At 44.4% G+C, this 18,464-nt stretch overlaps 1 protein-coding gene across 1 annotated transcript; it reads left to right on the top strand.

The window, feature by feature from the left end:
* The first annotated feature begins 759 nt into the window (after positions 1-759).
* On the top strand, positions 760-16,975 carry LOC114791079 (proline-rich membrane anchor 1-like). Its single transcript, XM_028981605.1, has 4 exons — positions 760-1,237; positions 3,292-3,424; positions 9,107-9,233; positions 15,094-16,975. Exons 1-4 carry the CDS (start codon positions 1,145-1,147, stop codon positions 15,197-15,199), a joined length of 459 nt encoding a protein of 152 aa, XP_028837438.1. The 5' UTR covers positions 760-1,144; the 3' UTR covers positions 15,200-16,975.
* The last annotated feature ends 1,489 nt before the right edge of the window (positions 16,976-18,464 follow it).

The following is an 18,464-nucleotide window of genomic DNA, read 5'->3' as shown; positions in this document are numbered from 1 at the left end:
GCCTGCAGTTGGTGTCAGTGCAGGGTTGGTGATTGTCCAATAAGAGAAAAAGTCCTACAGTTGTAGAGGTGTAGAAGTTCAACATGTAGTATAGAGCATCTGTCAATGTTTGCATTTACATTTACAGTATTTACCAGACGCCCTTATCCAAAGTGACTTACAATCAGTATTTACAGGGACAGTCCCCCCCTGGAGCAACTTAGGGTTAAGTGTCTTCTGGTTCATAGGCGAGTGTGTTACCCACTAGGCTACTACCACTATGTTTGGAGGTGCTGGACATTTACAGTGTCATGATGTACATTATGTGTCCATTATGATGCTACTGGTCCATTTGAAGACCCCTGAAGCTTTAGTTGTTACGGTGGTGATGGCTGTGGTCACCCTCTGGTTCGTCATCTGCTGGTCTCTTCAATGGAGTCTGCCGGTGGTCTGTGCGCTTGATTCCGTGTCTCGGAGAGAACAAACAGAAGCAGTGGCTTCCCTTTATCCTGAGCAGCTTACAGTCAGTACAGGGACAGTCCCCCCCTGGAGACACTCAGGGTTAAGTGTCTTGCTCAGGGACACAATGGTAGTAAGTGGCGCGGAGACAGCCACAGGGACAGCACCCCAGTCTTCCAGGTCAAATGTCACGTCTTTAGGGTTCCCGTGCCAAACGTCGCGTGACAGAGGGCTTCTGTTCCGGGAACCCCAAGTCGTGGCCCTTATCACGTTCACTTCAGAACCCGAAAAAAAAAAGAACGGGAGGGAGGGAGGGAGTGAGGGAGGGGAGAGGGAGGAAGGGAAGGGCACCGGCGGCACCGCCGCTCTCACACCCCGGGCAAGGAGTAAATAAGATCGGAGCCTCCATCCATCCATCCATCCCTCCCTCCATCCATCCCTCCATCCCTCCCTCCCTCAGCGGCGGAGTCACGCAGCAACTTTCCACGCCACGCACCCCGTCCTCCTCTCGCCGACGCGCAGGGACGTGAGCGGCGCAGCGTCGGACCGAGGACGCCTGTTTCCATCCATCCATCCATCCATCCTCCTCCTGGAGGAGCAGAGGTTCCTGCGGCGGACCGGACCGGGGTTCCTGTCCAGATCCAGATCCAGATCCAGGTCCAGATCCAGATCCAGAACCTCCGCTGACGCGACGCGCTACGGAGTAATGCTGGTCCCGGACACGGCTCCATTTCGATTAACTTTTTGGCCGGTCTTCTTCGGACATTGCTTCTTCTCCTTGTTGCTTCTAGTATGCGAGGTAGGTGTGTTGCTTTTGGCTTTTTCTCGGCGGAGGTTTGGGCATCGCGGGTTGGCGGCGGCGTCTCCAAGTCGTCCCGTTAAGTTTTTGCGCGCGGACCGGACGCGGTTTTTGCAGCGACTGTCCGGCTATCTATTTATCCTGAAATGTTCGAATACGATTCCGATCGTGAGCTGCGCACGCATGTTGGTGTCCACGCACTGGAAGTCCGCGTAGGGCGAGACGATCCTCCTGTTACCAGACCAACGCTGCCAAAAAAAAAAAAAAAGTTGTCCGAGTCCGACGCAATGCCCCGGAGAAACCCACCCGAACCCGTCCTGTCGGCAGGTGTGGGAGGATTCCCCCTCCGGACGGGGGGACGCTCGATAATAAACGGGTTGCTGACGTCATCCCGTAAGCACTAGTCGGGGATTATGTACATTCAGCGCCTGTAAATCTGTGCGTGGTCGGCAGCCACGTCGATCACTAGGCCGCTGTTTGCCGTGCTGTGTTGCCCGGTGTGAAACAGTAACGTAGTAACACGTAGTAACACGTAGTAACACGTAGTACACGCGTTGAGGCCTGCAGAGTCTACATGCAGGCAGAACCCAGGGCAGCCTCGTGTTGTATTGTTCTGCAAGGTGGTGGTGGTGTAATATAAGACGGGGGCGGTAGTAGCCTAGTGGGTAAAACACTCGACTATGAACCAGAAGACCCGGGTTCAAGTCCCACTTACTACCATTGTGTCACTGAACAAGACACTTAACCCTAAGTGGCTCCAGGGGGGGACTGTCCCTGTAACTACTGATTGTAAGTCGCTCTGGATCAGGGCGTCTGGTAAATGCTGTAAATTTCAATTGAATCCACGTAAAGCTTTCCTGCGTGTGTATTACGCCGCCACGGCGCAGAGCTAAACAGCACCAGGCTGCTGGAAGTTCTGCGTGTAGGAGGACAGAACGGACCACAAGTGCGACCGGCTGACAGACGCTGGCCCGCGTGCACGTACAACGCGAGGTCGAGGTAGTAACAAGTGACACTGTCTGGTGGAAACCTCATTACGAGGTGAACAGTTCAGTCACACTCGCCTACGAGCCAGAAGACCCAGGTTCAAGTCCCACTTACTACCATTGTGTCCCTGAGCAAGACACTTAACCCTGAGTGTCTCCAGGGGGGGGACTGTCCCTGTAACTACTGATTGTAAGTCACTCTGGATAAGGGCGTAAATGTAAAAAAAAAAAAAAAAGCACCCGTTCACTGTGTCGTCGATGAGCCCCGACTGGCGGATGTAGTGAATGAATTATGCATTGAATGTGCGGGCATTTCGAACGCGGCGTGTGTCCCCGTCGACGTGCGGCAGGTGTGTGCAGGTCTCCATCTGGCCCGAGGCGCAGCCGCCCACACGCGCCGGTAAGCAGCGTGGCCGGGGGTCAGATGCACCTCCTTCTCCCCACGGCCCCGTGCACGGCCCTCCCACTGGCTGGCCACTGTGCAGGTGGGCGGGAAGAACACTTTACAGCGATGGCTCGTGGGAGCCGTGTGTGTGTGTGTGTGTGTGTGTGTGTGAGAGCTGTAATTTGTGCAGAAGAGGACTTTTTTAGCACACGAGGATTCACCCAAGGCTGTTGATTCCAATGCTGTGGAACTCACTGGCGCCTCTTTGAAGTCTTGCCGTAGCTTCGCGTGTTGATCTGAACGTGGTTTCAGCGTGAGAGTACATTATCATTTCTCAACCTTCCCCTCTCCCACGCACGTGCACACACACCCATACACACACACACACACACACACACACACAGCCAGTGGGATGTTTTCAGCCACAGTTAACAGTACGGGCTGCTGGGTCCACGCTGGTATAAGCACTTAATTATGTAATGGATGAGACTGTAATGACTCCCTTTAATATATGCTGAGAGCTCCGCTTTAGGGTAAAAAATGGCACTGTTGTGTATGGAGTGGAAGACATGGATGACCCCGATGTAATTCGTCTCTCTCTCTCTCTCTCTCTCTCTCTCTCTCTCTCTCTCTCTCTCTCTTCGCCCCTCGTCTGTCCGTCCTCTGCCTCCTCCTCCTCTCAGGGTGAGCTGCTCAGGTCCTGCGCACAGCCCGGTACAGTGAGAGGGGGCGAGCAGTGCCAGCGGGCATGCCAGTGTCGGAGCTACCCCCCACTGCCGCCGCCGCCCCCGCCTCCCCCGCCACCACGGCTGCCAGGTGCGTACACGTGTGGCCGCGCGCGTGACCTCGCCCTCACGCGCTTGTGTTCACGCCGCCGATGGCGTTAATGTCAGCCTTTTCCAAACGTTGAACTTTTATTAATATTAATAAATATTAAGTGAGGCGCGTAGTAGGTTTCCATCTGGCCTGAGAAGCTTCCTATCGATTCGCGATCTGCTGCCAGGTTCTGAGCAGCTGCCCACACGCCATTGCCAGGGGTCAGAAACAATTCCTTCTCCCCGCGGCCCTCTTGGGGAGAGCGGTATACGGTTCTGGCTCTGTCTACCTAATCATTCGCGTAACCTTTTACACACAAAATGAGCCAACGCCAAAACCCAGCTGACAAGAGGTCACGCAACTTGAAGTACACCATCATGTGTAGCAGATCTTCCCAGCTTTCCCATCAGCCATCTGTCGTGGATGTCAGCATCGGAATCAAAATCAGAATCATGCTTATTGGCTCTGAAGCAACACAGTACAACACACAGTATAAAGAACAATATGATATAAAACAATATGATATAAAGTGCAAGTACCACGTAGTATGATGATGCGCATTTAAAGGTGCATATTTAGCCATTGTCCTCATTAAAATGCACCAGTCTTTCATGCCTAGATGGGACTTTTTTTCCATGCAACATCCAGTTTCTCGTGAGGTCCTATCATTTAAGATGATGCTTGAGTTGAATTATTCTCTTGCCACTTTGAGGTCTGGGTGTAGAGTGCACAGGTTGGTGCGCAAAAAAAAAGTGGAAGCCGCACCCCACAATGCACCCCTCCTCCATCGGCGGAGAATGCACAAACCTTTTTGGTTATCGTAAATGTAAAAGGTGCCAAAAAACACACTGCAGCCAGCCAGCAGGGGCAGAAAGCCTGTGGTCGATCAGATAAGGTTACTGGGACGATGAAACGCCACATCTTCACATTTTTTCCCATAATAACATCCAAAACAACAGGCTAACCCAAATAAAGCTGAAATTATGCGAGGGAATCAGACTGATACAGTCTCATACTTTGCCGTAAATCTAGCAGAAGATAATTAACAGCACATACGCGGGGCCAGTTGCTCTTCAGAACATGGCCGTGGAGGGTCCAGTCGTCATCTGAACGCATGGAGAACCTTGGATGTTGACGCCGTCTACCAGAACACAGGAAGCGATGCACAGATAGAGAGGCAGAGTCGCTTAAGCCGTGTTTGACCTTGGAGAGTTCCCTGCTGCTGCGGGCGCTGGGTTTGGGTTCCTGCCGGAGGACCCCCTGATTCAAACCACAGATGAGTCAATTAAATTAGGGCCTTGATACAGATAGGGGGCTAATGATCCCAGCCGATATTCCCATCTGGGTTTTTCAAGTTGAGGAATTGCGGGGCCGCTGGCTCAGGGGTATTTCTGTCTCTGCAGCATTCGTACAAGATGGAAGGATATGTTAACTGCTCAAGAGAGAGAATTTGGATGAAAATGGACTGCCATGCCTACACAGTTGGGTTAGGAAGCTACAATCAGATGAAAGGTTTGGGAAAGTGAGCACAGTGTTCCGGCTGTACCATTAAAACAGCCCCTATTGCACAGGGCAATGCGTTGATAACTCATTGATAACATTCATTTAACAGGAATGGCAGAATGTGGTTCAGTTCTGAATCAGTGCTGTTGTCTATAATCAAGAGGCTCACATTTCTTATTCAGTAATGAGTGATTTGAAAAAAAATCCAAATGAACACAGGTCATTGTTATTATTAATGAATCCTTTTGTTATTACTATGCACCGGACATCAGATACATTTTTTTATATTGGCACGGTGAAAGACCCATTTTATTGTCATGTTCACTGATGGTGCAGTGACAAAGTTTTAACCCGGGGACAGAATTGGTTGCCAGATTGGTTAGTTGTTTTTATTCTGCATTTTCGGAGAACCTGCCCGTTGAGAATTGCTAGTAAGGAACCCAATTTTCATTTGAAGTCAGTTAAATGGTCTCATCACATGCTTACCAGAACCTAGATTTGTGTGTGTTTTGGCACAATTCTGGGGCAATCCTGCATCTGGCAACACTGCCTGCACTACTTTTGCTGTTTGATGAATACTAAATTGGCTCCATCCTACAACGCAGTATGATAATGTACACAGCATCTTTTTACTGAGCAGAATTCCCTGTCTGTCTGGGTTTTTTTGGTTGCAGTTTGTCTCTCTTGTACTGACAATTAATGGTGAACTGGGGAGATTTAACAGCCCCAGTCTAACTGCTGATGCTGGAGCAACATTACAGGCCAGATGAAGGATTGTGAATATTCTTTTGTGAAACTCTGATGCAAAGTTTCCAACATTTCTCCACTTTCCTCACCTGTTGCTCTGTGTTGTACCTCTAAGGGAGAAGTAAAATGTCGAAGTGAATTTTATCTGTCCTTTTCCACCCATCTCCCTTGCATTCTCAAAGGTCAGAATGGCTTGAAGGTCACTGTACTCCAGTTCGAGGGAGACGTGCTGGGCTGCAAGTGACTAAGAATCAGCCTTTTGTTTCCCAGTGGAGCACAATCTCTGTTGTTTGCGACATTTTTCTATTAATAATGTGCTGGGAATCCTCTGTCTCTTCCCTCCCACACATACACACACACACACACACACACACACACTGCACAGTTTTTACGGATGGCTGTTTGTCTGCTGCCTTAGCTGGCTCTCGCAGGAGCTTATGCTGTGTTGTGTGGAGACATGCAGGACTGGTTTGTCCTCAGTGAACTGCAAAGCCTTTTCTGAGCTGCCAGGGTATGACAATGAAGGGATAGCAGAACCACAATATAATTCAATATGATATAAAGTGCAATGGTTCTGTTTAACCCAGGATCCTGTGGCTAATATGAAATGCAGATATGTTTTTAATCCAGTTTAAATTTGACATGTTACATTCAATCTGAACACAAAACATCAACATTTAAAAGGCTCGTCTGTAAGTAGATCTGTAATAAAGGATACAGATTCTGAAACAAGTCTGTAGGACACTATTTAGGAGTGTGTGTAAGTGTAAAAAAGCTGAACATATTTGTACACCACACTCGTATTGAAGGACCAACTTACTTTCTACTTTCAATGACCTGTTGAGTTGCTCTTGCATAACGCATTGACATGAACTGAGAAAATTTGGCCACACAGTGTCGTTAAAATCTAGGACACATACTTCATAATCAGATGAAAAAATAAAGCGAGGACAGGATAAGGAACACACATCCTTTGTTAAACTTCCTTTTCCTCTGCCATTTAAAAATAGAGGGTACTTCAGATGAAAGCACTTCATCATCATGACATGGAAACTTCATCTGACTGGATTAAACCCTACACCCTTTAAAAATGTAAGACTTAAAATGACTGGAAGGATATTTTTTTGCCCTCACATAGAGCATGGCTTGGGAAAGTAGTTTCAGAATTATTTGAGATTTTCAAATTATTTCTGGACATTTCTTACATATATAAAATATATTGCCATTTTCTTGTTAACTGAATTTGTGGTGAAGTATAATCTATTATTCTGCCCTCTGTCTGCATGAGACAACACAAGCATTACTGGGAATGGTGGTGAGCTCATACTAGGAGTTCTGCTTAACAAGGTTTCACAATAAACCCCAAACAAGATGATAACCCACAGCCACAAGTGATATGACAGAACGATCACTTTCATGAAAAACTGTCTTATGTTACTGTGAAGAGCTTCATATGTCAGCACATGAGATCCTTCATTAAAATGTGAGATGCACGGAAGAGTGTGGCAAAAGAAAAATTGGACAGGTCCTGTTTTTGAAAATGATTTTGTGGGTTTTTGTCTTGGTCGTGACATGAGGCAATTACTGAGCAAATGTTAACTGGCGGTCACAGGGGTCAGCGTCTCCATTTGGGGTGGTAGTAGCCTAGTGGGTAACACACTCGCCTATGAACCAGAAGACCCAGGTTCAAATCCCACTTACTACCATTGTGTCCCTGAGCAAGACACTTAACCCTGCGTGTCACCAGGGGGGGACTGTCCCTGTAACTACTGATTGTAAGTCGCTCTGGATAAGGGCATCTGATAAATGCCGTAAATTTAAATTTGGAATGCCCACTAGCTACTGGCTGGCTTTATATTTACATATCTCCAGCCTAATGTAATAATTCCGAATTATTGATCTATGTGTATTTATTAAAGGATGTGTATCTGGCATGCCTGCTCGCTTCCTTCTCACCTTCGGTCTCAGTACATGCGCGATTTCAGTCTGTACACCTGCCCTTTGAAACCCGCCCGATTAGATGAACAGGCAAATGCAAAGCCTATTAACGGCGGCACTTTGATACCCACACCTGGCACCCTAATTCTCTTGTTTTAATTTTAATTAAAAAGGAATCTAAAGAGCACCACCCTGACTTTTACTGAGCTAAGCGCGTCCATGCCATGTGCTGGGATCACATATTTGCCACTAGCTGTGTAATCCTGGTATTTTTGAAATGCCACGGCTTACGCCAAGCAGGTTTCACAACAGATCACAAGAACACTAGTTATAATATTCATTGGTTATATAAGAGAGCACTATATGGGCACTATTTTTCAAACTGGTGGTATGTGCTAAGGCCATACATAAATTCACCCTTTCTGTACCATTTTTGATGTGTATTTTTTATCATTTTTATATAGTCTCATGACTGACAGCTCTCACACATGGCACGCCCTTATTCTGGATAATATAAACCCACAGTCGTTATTACATCACATTCGCAAGCATCATTGTAGATCTTGCTTATTAATTTTCGTTCTGTGAACCCTGTGGATGCCTGACCGTACACTAGCAAACAAGCCCCACACTTAGTCCCAGCTTGAAAAAACAGACCCCCTCGTCTGTTGTGTGTGAATGTCCTTTTGTGTTTGTGACAGCATCAGCTGGGATGAAACTGCAAAAAAAACAAAAAATTCAACGGGGATGTTTCCTTATTCGCGCTTTACTGGCAGCGCAATTCGTGCGCTTTCCACATCGGTACAGGTGCCTTGTGATCATCAACGTTTAACCAATAAAACTGCTCCAGATCCTGTTCTGTGTTCTGTGCTTGAATTATTCATTGCTTCGAAGCACTCAAGTTAGGGCTATCATGGACGCTGTCTTTAAAAGCCTGAGCAGGAGTCTGTGGTGCGTTTAGCTGCGACGGCACCTGAAACGCTTTGCGAGGTTGTAATGATTCGGAATGCATTGTGCAGGGCGTGTGTAATGACCCGGTGTTTGGAGTGACATGGATTTTGCATGCATGGAGTTCAGGAGCTCTGCCACCAAGTCCACAAACAATGACGGCCTGTTTCGGTCTCTCACTGTCTGTGTGTGTGAGTGTGTGTGAGTGTGTGTGTGTGTGTGTGTGTGTGTGTGCGCGCGATGCTGTGTTTGTAACAAAGGGAAAGGGATGGAAAGAAAAACAGAGAGGCAGGAGTGTAAAAGGTTGCAGAAAAAAAGAGCAGAAGAGTAAGGGTAGTTAGAGGGAAAGCCCTTAATCCTGCTTGACTGGCCATTAAACTTGAGAAGTAGAAGGAAATAGCAGCCTTTCTTGGTCTCCCCTTGGCTGAGAAGGTCTCACACAATACTTCCTTATATGGTCAAAGTGCAAAGCCTCGTGTCCTGTGGATGTAAACATGTCTATCCACTGCAGGTAACACGTTCTCTGTCCCTGGTTTTCTATGACAGTGGCCAAGTCCCCTCTTCCCTTGCCAAGACCCTGGTGGGGTGACTTCATTGTGGTTGCAACAGTGGGCTGTGTCTGTTCCGTCTTTCTTCTGCTGACTATCATCATCTGCTACAAGGCCATTAAAAGGTAGGTCATCTTGACCGGCAGCTTCCATCATGGAGCGGTATTAACACAACAGGTATATTATTGTAAATGTTGAAAATGGATTTGCTGTTAGTGTTATTGTGTGAATCTGCAATGCATGTACAATACATTGCATACAAATCAGTGCATCCTGCATCCATCTGCAGCTCCCTATGCGATAATGATGTGGTTTGGGAAAGAGAGCACAGTGTTTCGGCTGAACCATTAAAACAGCCCCTAGTGAGTTCCCGTGAGAACACGAAAAAGAAAGATCATGTCTTCAAAAGGGCCCTGGGGGAAGTATGATTTCTTACCCAATTATTGCTGATTGTTTAGTTTTATTGATTTAGATGCATGTAGGAATATTACAGGTTTGTTAGAGGCCATCGAAATTGCTCCTGTTCCAAGGGGTAGTTCTTGAAGTTGATTTATTAGATGCAGGACAATTTGGAAAAGTATATGTATCTGATTGTCTTTGACGAGGACCAAATTGTGACGCTAGACTGGGTCAAAGGCTGTGGACTTTCCATTGTCAGAGCTACACAACATATGGTTGTGACTCATTGATGTCAAACACAAATACATTCAGATATATTCAGCATTCAGCATCTGATGGCCAGTTCCTAGAGGAATCCTGGACTTATTATGATTTACACACCCACACACACACATAGAGAGGCATGCACTCACACACACATGCACACATCCCAAATTGCTGCCACACACCTGGAGACGCAGAACATGGTTCCACGTTGGCTGCACGTGCAGGTTTTTATATGCCTCTTCCCAGCGTTACCATTTTCCATCTCCCTCTCCCGTGGTGCTGAGAAGGGCCAGCTCAGGCAGCGGAAGTAATGAGTGGCTGGCCACGAACTTCATTATGGCAATTCTCCAGTCCTCTGTAGCCGGGGGGGCTGGGGAGGGTCTTCTTTTTAATGCAACAGAGGCAGGAATGTGTTGTTGCTGTGCAGCATAGCCTCAAACCCAAAGTCATTATTTATTCATTAATCTGCCCAGTCATTCGGTTACAGCCAGCATCTTTTATACATGCGAGCGGGTCATGTCCTCACAACGAAACCAGGACGAACATGCTGGATCATGACTCTCCAACACCTTAAACCGGCCAGGTATGAGAACACGTCCAAGTTGCCGTGAGGACTGGGGTTCAACACGTAGAGATTTCCACTCTGTAAAGATGTGGCAATTGAAAAGGAATTTGTTGCTTGTAGCACTGACCTGGATTGTTTTTTTTTAATAGAATGGATGGATAGTTCTTTTTATTTCAACCATAATATATGAACTTTTTTATTTGAATTGGACAAGACATGATGTGCTTTAAGGAATAGTCACGAGTAATAAAAAAAAAGAGGGTTGGAACAAAAGGAGAGTGAGCCGAATGTCAGTGCTGGAAAGCAGCAAATCAGAATCTGTATATATATATATATATATATATATATGTGGCCTGGTCCTCAGCACTGGTCTGTCCACAGTGAAAAATGAGCTCCTGGCAAACGGCCATGGCTGTCCAAACACCACAAGAGCTGTGACCACAAGGCCCTGCTTTTCCCATATCTCTGACTGCAGCTATTGTTCCCGTTTTCTCCCCCTTGTTCGATTAATGAGGTTTAGGGTAAAGTGGGATGTTCAGAGCGCCGCAGTACAGGGGAATTACAGGGATTTTTTTCAGGGAGCAAAACCAAAGGCCGTGTCAATAATCTGCAAGCCGCGTTCTCGTCAAACAAGCACAAAAGGTTCATTCTTCTCGCCATGATCCATAAGCAGTAACAGATGCATGTTCATTTTAAAGGTTGATAATCAAACAAATGATTTTACTTGCTTTACGTGCCATGCCCTGACGGTTTCCCCTCTGAATCTAATTTATGTACATCGTGGTTTTACATCTCACCTTCGCTTGCAGTAAACTCCAGTAGAACTTCAAACAGGGCAGTGCGCAGCACTTGCACAGCTTTTATATAAAATATTCATCCAACCTGTGAAGAGTTGTGTCACCACCTGCCATGTGTCAACTGCACATCATCTATAATTGACGAGGCGGAGGGGGGGGTTTCAATGAGATGACAGATTTGTCCATCCCAAGATGCTGCCGCTGGTCAGGAATATATGTATACATACATACACACACACACACACACACACTATATATATATATATATATATACACACACACACACACACACTATCTATATATATATATATCTCCTATCATACAGCAGCAGTGCACGTGATAAGATTAGGTTCACCTTAAAGAAACAAAGCGGTTTAAATGGATTTATTCCTTAGAGCTTTCCAGACAGTCTAATGAGCTGATTTCAAAGATAAATGAGAAATACTGATATATCTGATCTGGGTGGTTAACTTTTTTTCACAAGAATCTAAAATATGATATGGACATTGTTCTGTAGCACTATTTCTGTAGCACCCACACACAAAGGTATCTGACCACTGCAAGATTGAACTACCATGTACGGTGCATCCAGAAACTATTCACAGCGCATCAATTTTTCCATATTTTGTTATGTTACAACCTTATTGCACAATGGATTAAATTATTTTTGCCTCTGAATTCACACAGCACCCCATAATGACAATGTGGAAAAAAGTTTACTCTAGGTTTTGGCAATTTTATTAAAAATAAAAAACTGAGAAATTACATGAACATAAGTATTCACAACCTTTGGTCAATACTTTGTTGATGCCCCTTTGCAATTACAGCCTCAAATCTTTTGGAATATGATGCCACAAGCTTGGAACACCTATCCTTGGCCAGTTTGGCCCATTCCTCTTTGAAGCACCTCTCAAGCTCCATCAGGTTGGATTGGGAATGTCGGGCACAGATATTTTAAGATCTTTCCAGAGATGTTCAATCAGATTCAAGTCTGGGCTCTGGCTGGGCCACTCAAGGACATTTACAGAGTTGTCCAGAAGCCACTCCTTGGCGTTGATATCTTAGGGTCATTGTCCCGCTGAAATATGAACCGTCACCCCAGTGTGAGTACAAGAGCGCTCTGGAGCCGGATCCAGGATGTCTCTGTACATTGCTGCAGTAGTCGTTCCTTCTATTCTGACTAGTCCCCCAGTTTCTGCAGCTGAAAAACATCCCCACAGAATGATGCTGCCACCACCATGCTTCACTGTAGGTATTGGCCTGTTGATGAGCGGTGCCTTGTTTCCTGAATCAGAACAATCTTTGTTTCATCAGACTCATGGCAAATTATTTTACTAAAGAGTGTCTTCCATCTGACCACTCTGATTGGTGGATTTCTGCAGAGATGGTTGTCCTTCTAGAAGGTTCTCTTCTGGAGCTATGACAGAATGACCACCTCCCTGACTAAGGTCCTTCTCAAGTGATTGCCATTGTGATATACTGCAGCACAGCACACGGTGCATACAATGAAATGTGTCCTTTGCTTTTAACCTATCAGCAGTTAAAAGCAGAGGACACATTTGGGGAGGACAGTGCATTGTCAGTGGCACCTCAGTGGCAGGATTAGAACCTTCTAATCCACTTCCTCATCCGCTAGGCCAACCACTGCTCCATGCCTGGTTTGTGCTCTGACATGAACTGTCAACTGTTGGACCTTATATAGACAGGTGTGTGCCTTTCAGAATCATGTCCAATCCATAGGTGGACTTCAATTCTGCTATTGAAACATCTCAAGGATAATCAGGGGAAACAAGAGGCACCTCAGCTCAATTTTGAGCTTCACAGCAAATGCTGTGAATACTTACTGTATGTACATAGAGTACCTTTTTTTTTTTTTTAGATTTTAGATTTTTTTAGATTTTTGGATGCACTGTATATATATAAAAAAAGAAAACCTTAAACAATGAACAAAACACTGAGATGCTCAGTCTTACATTATTCATCAATTCAAACTAAAATGACTGTTTGCATTTTATGTTCCAACTGACATTGTATGAATATATTTTTGCCATTGCCATTATGCTCATTACAATGGGAGCTTCTATCGGCACATAAAATTTACAGCAAATGCAAAACCCTATTATGCAAGTCTTATGTAATGCATTTTAAGTTAAACTAAATCCATGCAGAAATGCATCCCAGCATTTAACTATTAATTCATCTTCTTCACACATTTAGGCCAGACTGTCAACCGGCAGTTCATAAAGTCTGTTCTCTGCTATATGGTTCTGGGGCCAGACCTGACTGGACAGACCTGTTTCACACAGAACCTGGGTACTACAGTGGGGGGATTGGAACCTTTCAAGACCTCTCAGCCAATGGAGACCGCGTGTACAGTAGTGCGCTGAACAATGATCGGCCTGACTGTATTCATCTCACTCCTGTGCATTATGTAAGCCAAGAGAGAGCTCTCTGGGTGAAGAGACACGCTCGTAAAAACACAGTGCAGTGGAGAAATATAATAGCCAGCAAGCCACTAAAAGGGGGACGCATGAATAGGCTGCGTTGAGTAATCCTGGCTTCTTGTGCAGGCCAACAAAGGAGCCGAATGTTCTGTGGGTGCTGTGGAAATTCTATGAGAGTGGATTTTTTTTTTTTTTTGCAGATTAGCGGTGCCTAGGAAGAACATTTACATTTCACAATTTAACTCTTATCCAGGGCAATCATCAATCATTGACTAATTACAGATTTGTTGGCCAACAATGTACAATAATATTAAAAATAACATAATTAGTGAGTTACCGGGGTTAGTTGGGGAATAAGGTAACAAAAGGACAAGCTGTCAGCCTTAGCTTGTCTTGTCTAACAAAACGTTAATGGCTAATTAGCTTTAGCCTGGGTCGCATTGAGTCACGTTGACTGTTAGTCAATAGTATCAGATCTCATGGTGTCACTCAACTGGCCCATAACAGTTGTTCTTGGGGTTCAGCAGAGACAATGTCTGACAAAATGGCCATTCCAGAAGACTCTGGTTGTTGGTGAATAAGAGGTGGCAACTGTTGATGTGTAAAAATGTTAAAACAACATTTTTTTTCCTCACATGTAACAGATGATAATTTTTCCCTTTAAGAACAATGCTGGTAGGAGTGGGCGATGTGGACCAGTGCTAAATAATGACTGCACTGACACTTTCTATGTCGAGCTAAATGTTGCATATTAAGTCAAAGCCACGTGTGACATGCCACAAGCACGTTTGTTAAATGACTGAAGGAATTTATTTTAGAATTTACAAGATTAGTATGTTAAAACAAATATATATAAAAAAAAAAAAACATCTCAGTCTGTAAAAGAAAGGAATTGTTGTTCGTTTGACACCTCAGTTAGCAGAATGCTGTGAAACGATGCGAAAATGCTAGATGCTACGATGCTAGAACTTGCAGGTCAAACATGCCCTAAACACAAGTAGTAGCATGAAAAAGCTGATATTGCCTGTTATCTATACAAGTATGTATGGTATTGTCTCAGACTTTTGAAGACCTATCGTATTGTTTTTAGTCATGATAGTAGCAGAAATGCACTAATACTGCATAAATAGTTAAAAGGAACAATTATTGTCGATTTAGCTCCATCTCCAATCTTAAACAATATCCCAGCAACAGACCAGCATTTACTTTTACATTTACGGCATTTAGCAGACTCCCTTATCCAGAGCACCTTACAATCAGTAGTTTCAGGGACAGTCCCCCCGGAGACACTCAGGGTTAGGTGTCTTGCTGAGAGACACAGTGGTAGTATGTGGAGTTTGAACGTGTGACTGCGGTCTTCTGGTCCATAGGCGGGTGTGTCACCCACTAGGGTACTAACACTAGCACAAGCTGTTTATTTTGATTTCATAAAGGAAATATATTTTTCACACCATGACAACAAACCAGTGTGTATTACGCTCAGCATTTTTTCATGAGCTTTTTTGTATTTCAGGAAACCGTTGAGGAAAGAGGAGAATGGGACCTCCAGAGGGGAGTATGCCATGACCTCTCTCAAAAAGAAGACCAATAACGTGGCCATAAACAATGCTGTGGTGTAGGATGTCCACACACACACACACACACACCTCCTGAGCATCAACACCACGGGCCGACACCCGCGTATTCACCCACACGGCAAAGTTCACTCCAGAATGGGATTATGGCCTATACTGAAGCTGTGGTGCATTCCGAAGCTACGCTAGCTGACTGGTCTGCTGCTCCTGTAAACATTGTTCTCGGCGAAAGAACTCTACTCCAGATGCATAAAACAGCCTTTTATTAACGGTCCCATGACACGGTGTCGAAGGTGCTGTTTACAGTGGATGTGAAAGGGAATGTAAAGAAATAAATGTTTTTTTTGTTTTTCTTTCTAGCAAAATAAATCTCAATTACTGTATGTCCAAAGCAAAAATGACGTATGCGGCACTTGTTAAAGGTTAAACTGTCAGTCAGCGGGCTGTAGTTGCAGTGGGGTTTAGTGAAACCAAACGCACTGACCTGACTGCTGTCCACACAGATGAGGAGCTGGACTGGAACTCCACCAACCAGCAACTGTCCATTACCGTGTCTGTGCTGAGGCCGCGCTGCTGGAACAGGGGCGATGCAGCTCACGCTCAGTTCACTCTTAAGGAGGCATTAAAAAGAGACTTTAAAATACACACTATGACAAATGCATGCATTTGTGGTTTAAAAGTATGCAACATTTTCATAGCTCTTTTTTCACTTTTTGTTTTATCTTTAGATACTCTGACAATATTTTGCTGGTGATGTGGTACACAATCTAATACTACAAATAATGCATGACTTGGGGTTCTTATGACTATGCAATTTCCAGAAGGCACAGTCTTTTAGATAAATGAATATCCCCTCAAAAGCATAATTCTTAAATAGAACTTCTTCATGACGCAGCAGAGCAGAAAAGGGAGAACAGTCTATGTATGACCAATTAGAGATTTCTTTTGCCCCATTCTCAGAATCACACCTGGCAATGCACACAGTTGGAGGCCTTTTCTCTCCAGTGTTTGCCTTCACCCCTAAATGTCAGGATGCTATTGTGGCAGGACATGGCGTGTGCATACGTGCACCGTTCCTAAACCTGCACTATAATTTCTTTGACACCGCAAAAGGTCCCCTGATTGTTTTAAGTGCAGGAGTATGGGAGCTGTGGCATTTTAAGGCAGAGGCCCTTTGTCAGGTTCTGAAGTGATTAAAGGTCTGCTGTTCCCTTGGCTATTGAGAGGAGAGGCCATTTGCCGAAGCCAGGATGCATTCTGATTAATGCTGCAGCGAAACGCTGGAAGCTGAAGATGCAATGTAAAATGATACCACATCCCCAGATTGTCTTGTACATTCCTCTGATGCTGTGTAATAAAATAAATAATCATCATTTTGTTAAGATCAACATTGTATATGTTTTCTGTGGCTGCAGATGTGTGGCATATACCTTTGCAATCATGGCTCTTGACATCATTTAAAAATGTATGTGTGTGTTTGGGGGGGGTTTCCTGTAAGTGAGTAGGTCTCAGTGTTTCCTGTAAATCTCAGCTATACGTTTGTCTCTGCGTAGATCTGCCATTTGGTACTAAGTTTCCTGTTGGATTTTGTTCACTCAGGCTTGCATTGTGACATGTCTTAGCATAGCCTACACTAATACACTATATTCTGAATACCCTGCTTATGAATCTTGTATTATATTATGTATAAAACGCACTGTCTGATGCATGAATGTAAATATTTGAATTAAAAAAAAATCTGCCTTCCTGACTGTAAATCTCATGTACAGAAAATATGTTTATAAATAGTGACAAATTAAAAGGAAAAAGATAACAATCCAACCAGAGCTCAGTCATTGTATTTCAAGATGTCCATGTTCACCCACAATAAATTCACATTTATTCTGCATTTATAGATTAAACGTGAAGTTCTGGCCACCTAAAACGGGATATCATCATAAAGGGAGCACATGTTTCACTTTTTAACATTCAGGGCATGTCATTAATAATGCTGCTTCTCCCCTGGAACCTTTTAACATGTCTTTATGTCTTGTCCCCACTCAATACATTGTTGTACGTGTTTTTATGTTTTAAAATGATCAAATCAATAGAGGAAAACATGATGTATATTTGGGGGGAAAGTAGCTAAAAAAAGTTTTCCAATTGTAAACAAAACATTTTCATGTCCTTTCCAGTTTGTTTGACAAATAATAGTGACCTGTGTCTATATCAGGAGGTCCCGGCACTGGCAGATCACAGCCACCAGGGGACACTACCAACATGGGACTGTGGAAGTCGAATTATTGATTATTTTAGAATTGTGTCTTATTTGCTACACCTTCACGTAAAATAATATCTGAATGCTGTGCTTCACATAGTCGCTTTTACTCCATGATCTGCATAGATCTGCCATAGATCTGCCTTTTTGTTTGCACCTGCACCTGCACTTAGTAATGACAGAATAGTAATGGTACTTGTGAATCATTTTTTTTTCAAAGCATTCTGAAACTGGGTATATTAAACAGTTATTGGATAACAAGAAAAAACATTTAATTTGTTGGCATAGTAAGTGGTGAAATTTCTAAAGATAAACATTTACTTATCGTATTGTCTCTAGAAACTGCTGAATGAAATTTTTACATTTTCACATTACCACTCTTCATTATATACTGTTTAATAGACCATTACTTTTTAAATCATTTGGTTAAAGATCCGTCTACTTAATGAAGAATCATTTGCACTTATTAACATCATGCATTTAATCACCCTTGGACACAGAGTTCTGTGGTAAACAAGTGTATAATTGATTATGAGGTGTAACTCGGATACTCATCAGATCCAGATGTGATCTTGTAACTTAATCAAGGACCATTTGGCCAATATCTGTGCAAACACTGGACACTAATTTGACTTGCAGAATCAGATTTTAGGTGTTTGATGGCGACCTTGCTCTTCTGCGCTGTAGTGTGCTGGGACAGCAGGGTGAAGTCAGACAGAGCTAACAGATTTAATAAGCTCACCGGGAAGCTGGGCTTCGCCCTGGGAATAAAATTGGGCTGGAGGTGGCATAAAGGAGAGTGCTAAGCTATAATATTGTGGAAAAACAGGTGATAGAGGAGCATATGGGGCAGTGGTGGCCTAGCAGTTAAGGAAACGGCCCTGTAATCGGAAGGTTGTGGGTTCAAATCCCAATCTGCCAAGGTGCCACTGAGGTGCCACTGAGTAAAGCACCGTTCCCAAACACTGCTCCCCGGGTGCCTGTCATGGCTGCCCACTGCTCACTCAAGGTGATGGGTTAAATGCAGCGGACAAATTTCACTGTGTGCACTGT

This window comes from Denticeps clupeoides, chromosome 1 (genome assembly GCF_900700375.1).
Source record: "Denticeps clupeoides chromosome 1, fDenClu1.1, whole genome shotgun sequence".
Classification (NCBI taxonomy): Eukaryota; Metazoa; Chordata; class Actinopteri; order Clupeiformes; family Denticipitidae; genus Denticeps; species Denticeps clupeoides.
This window is presented reverse-complemented; position numbering and strand designations above follow the sequence as displayed.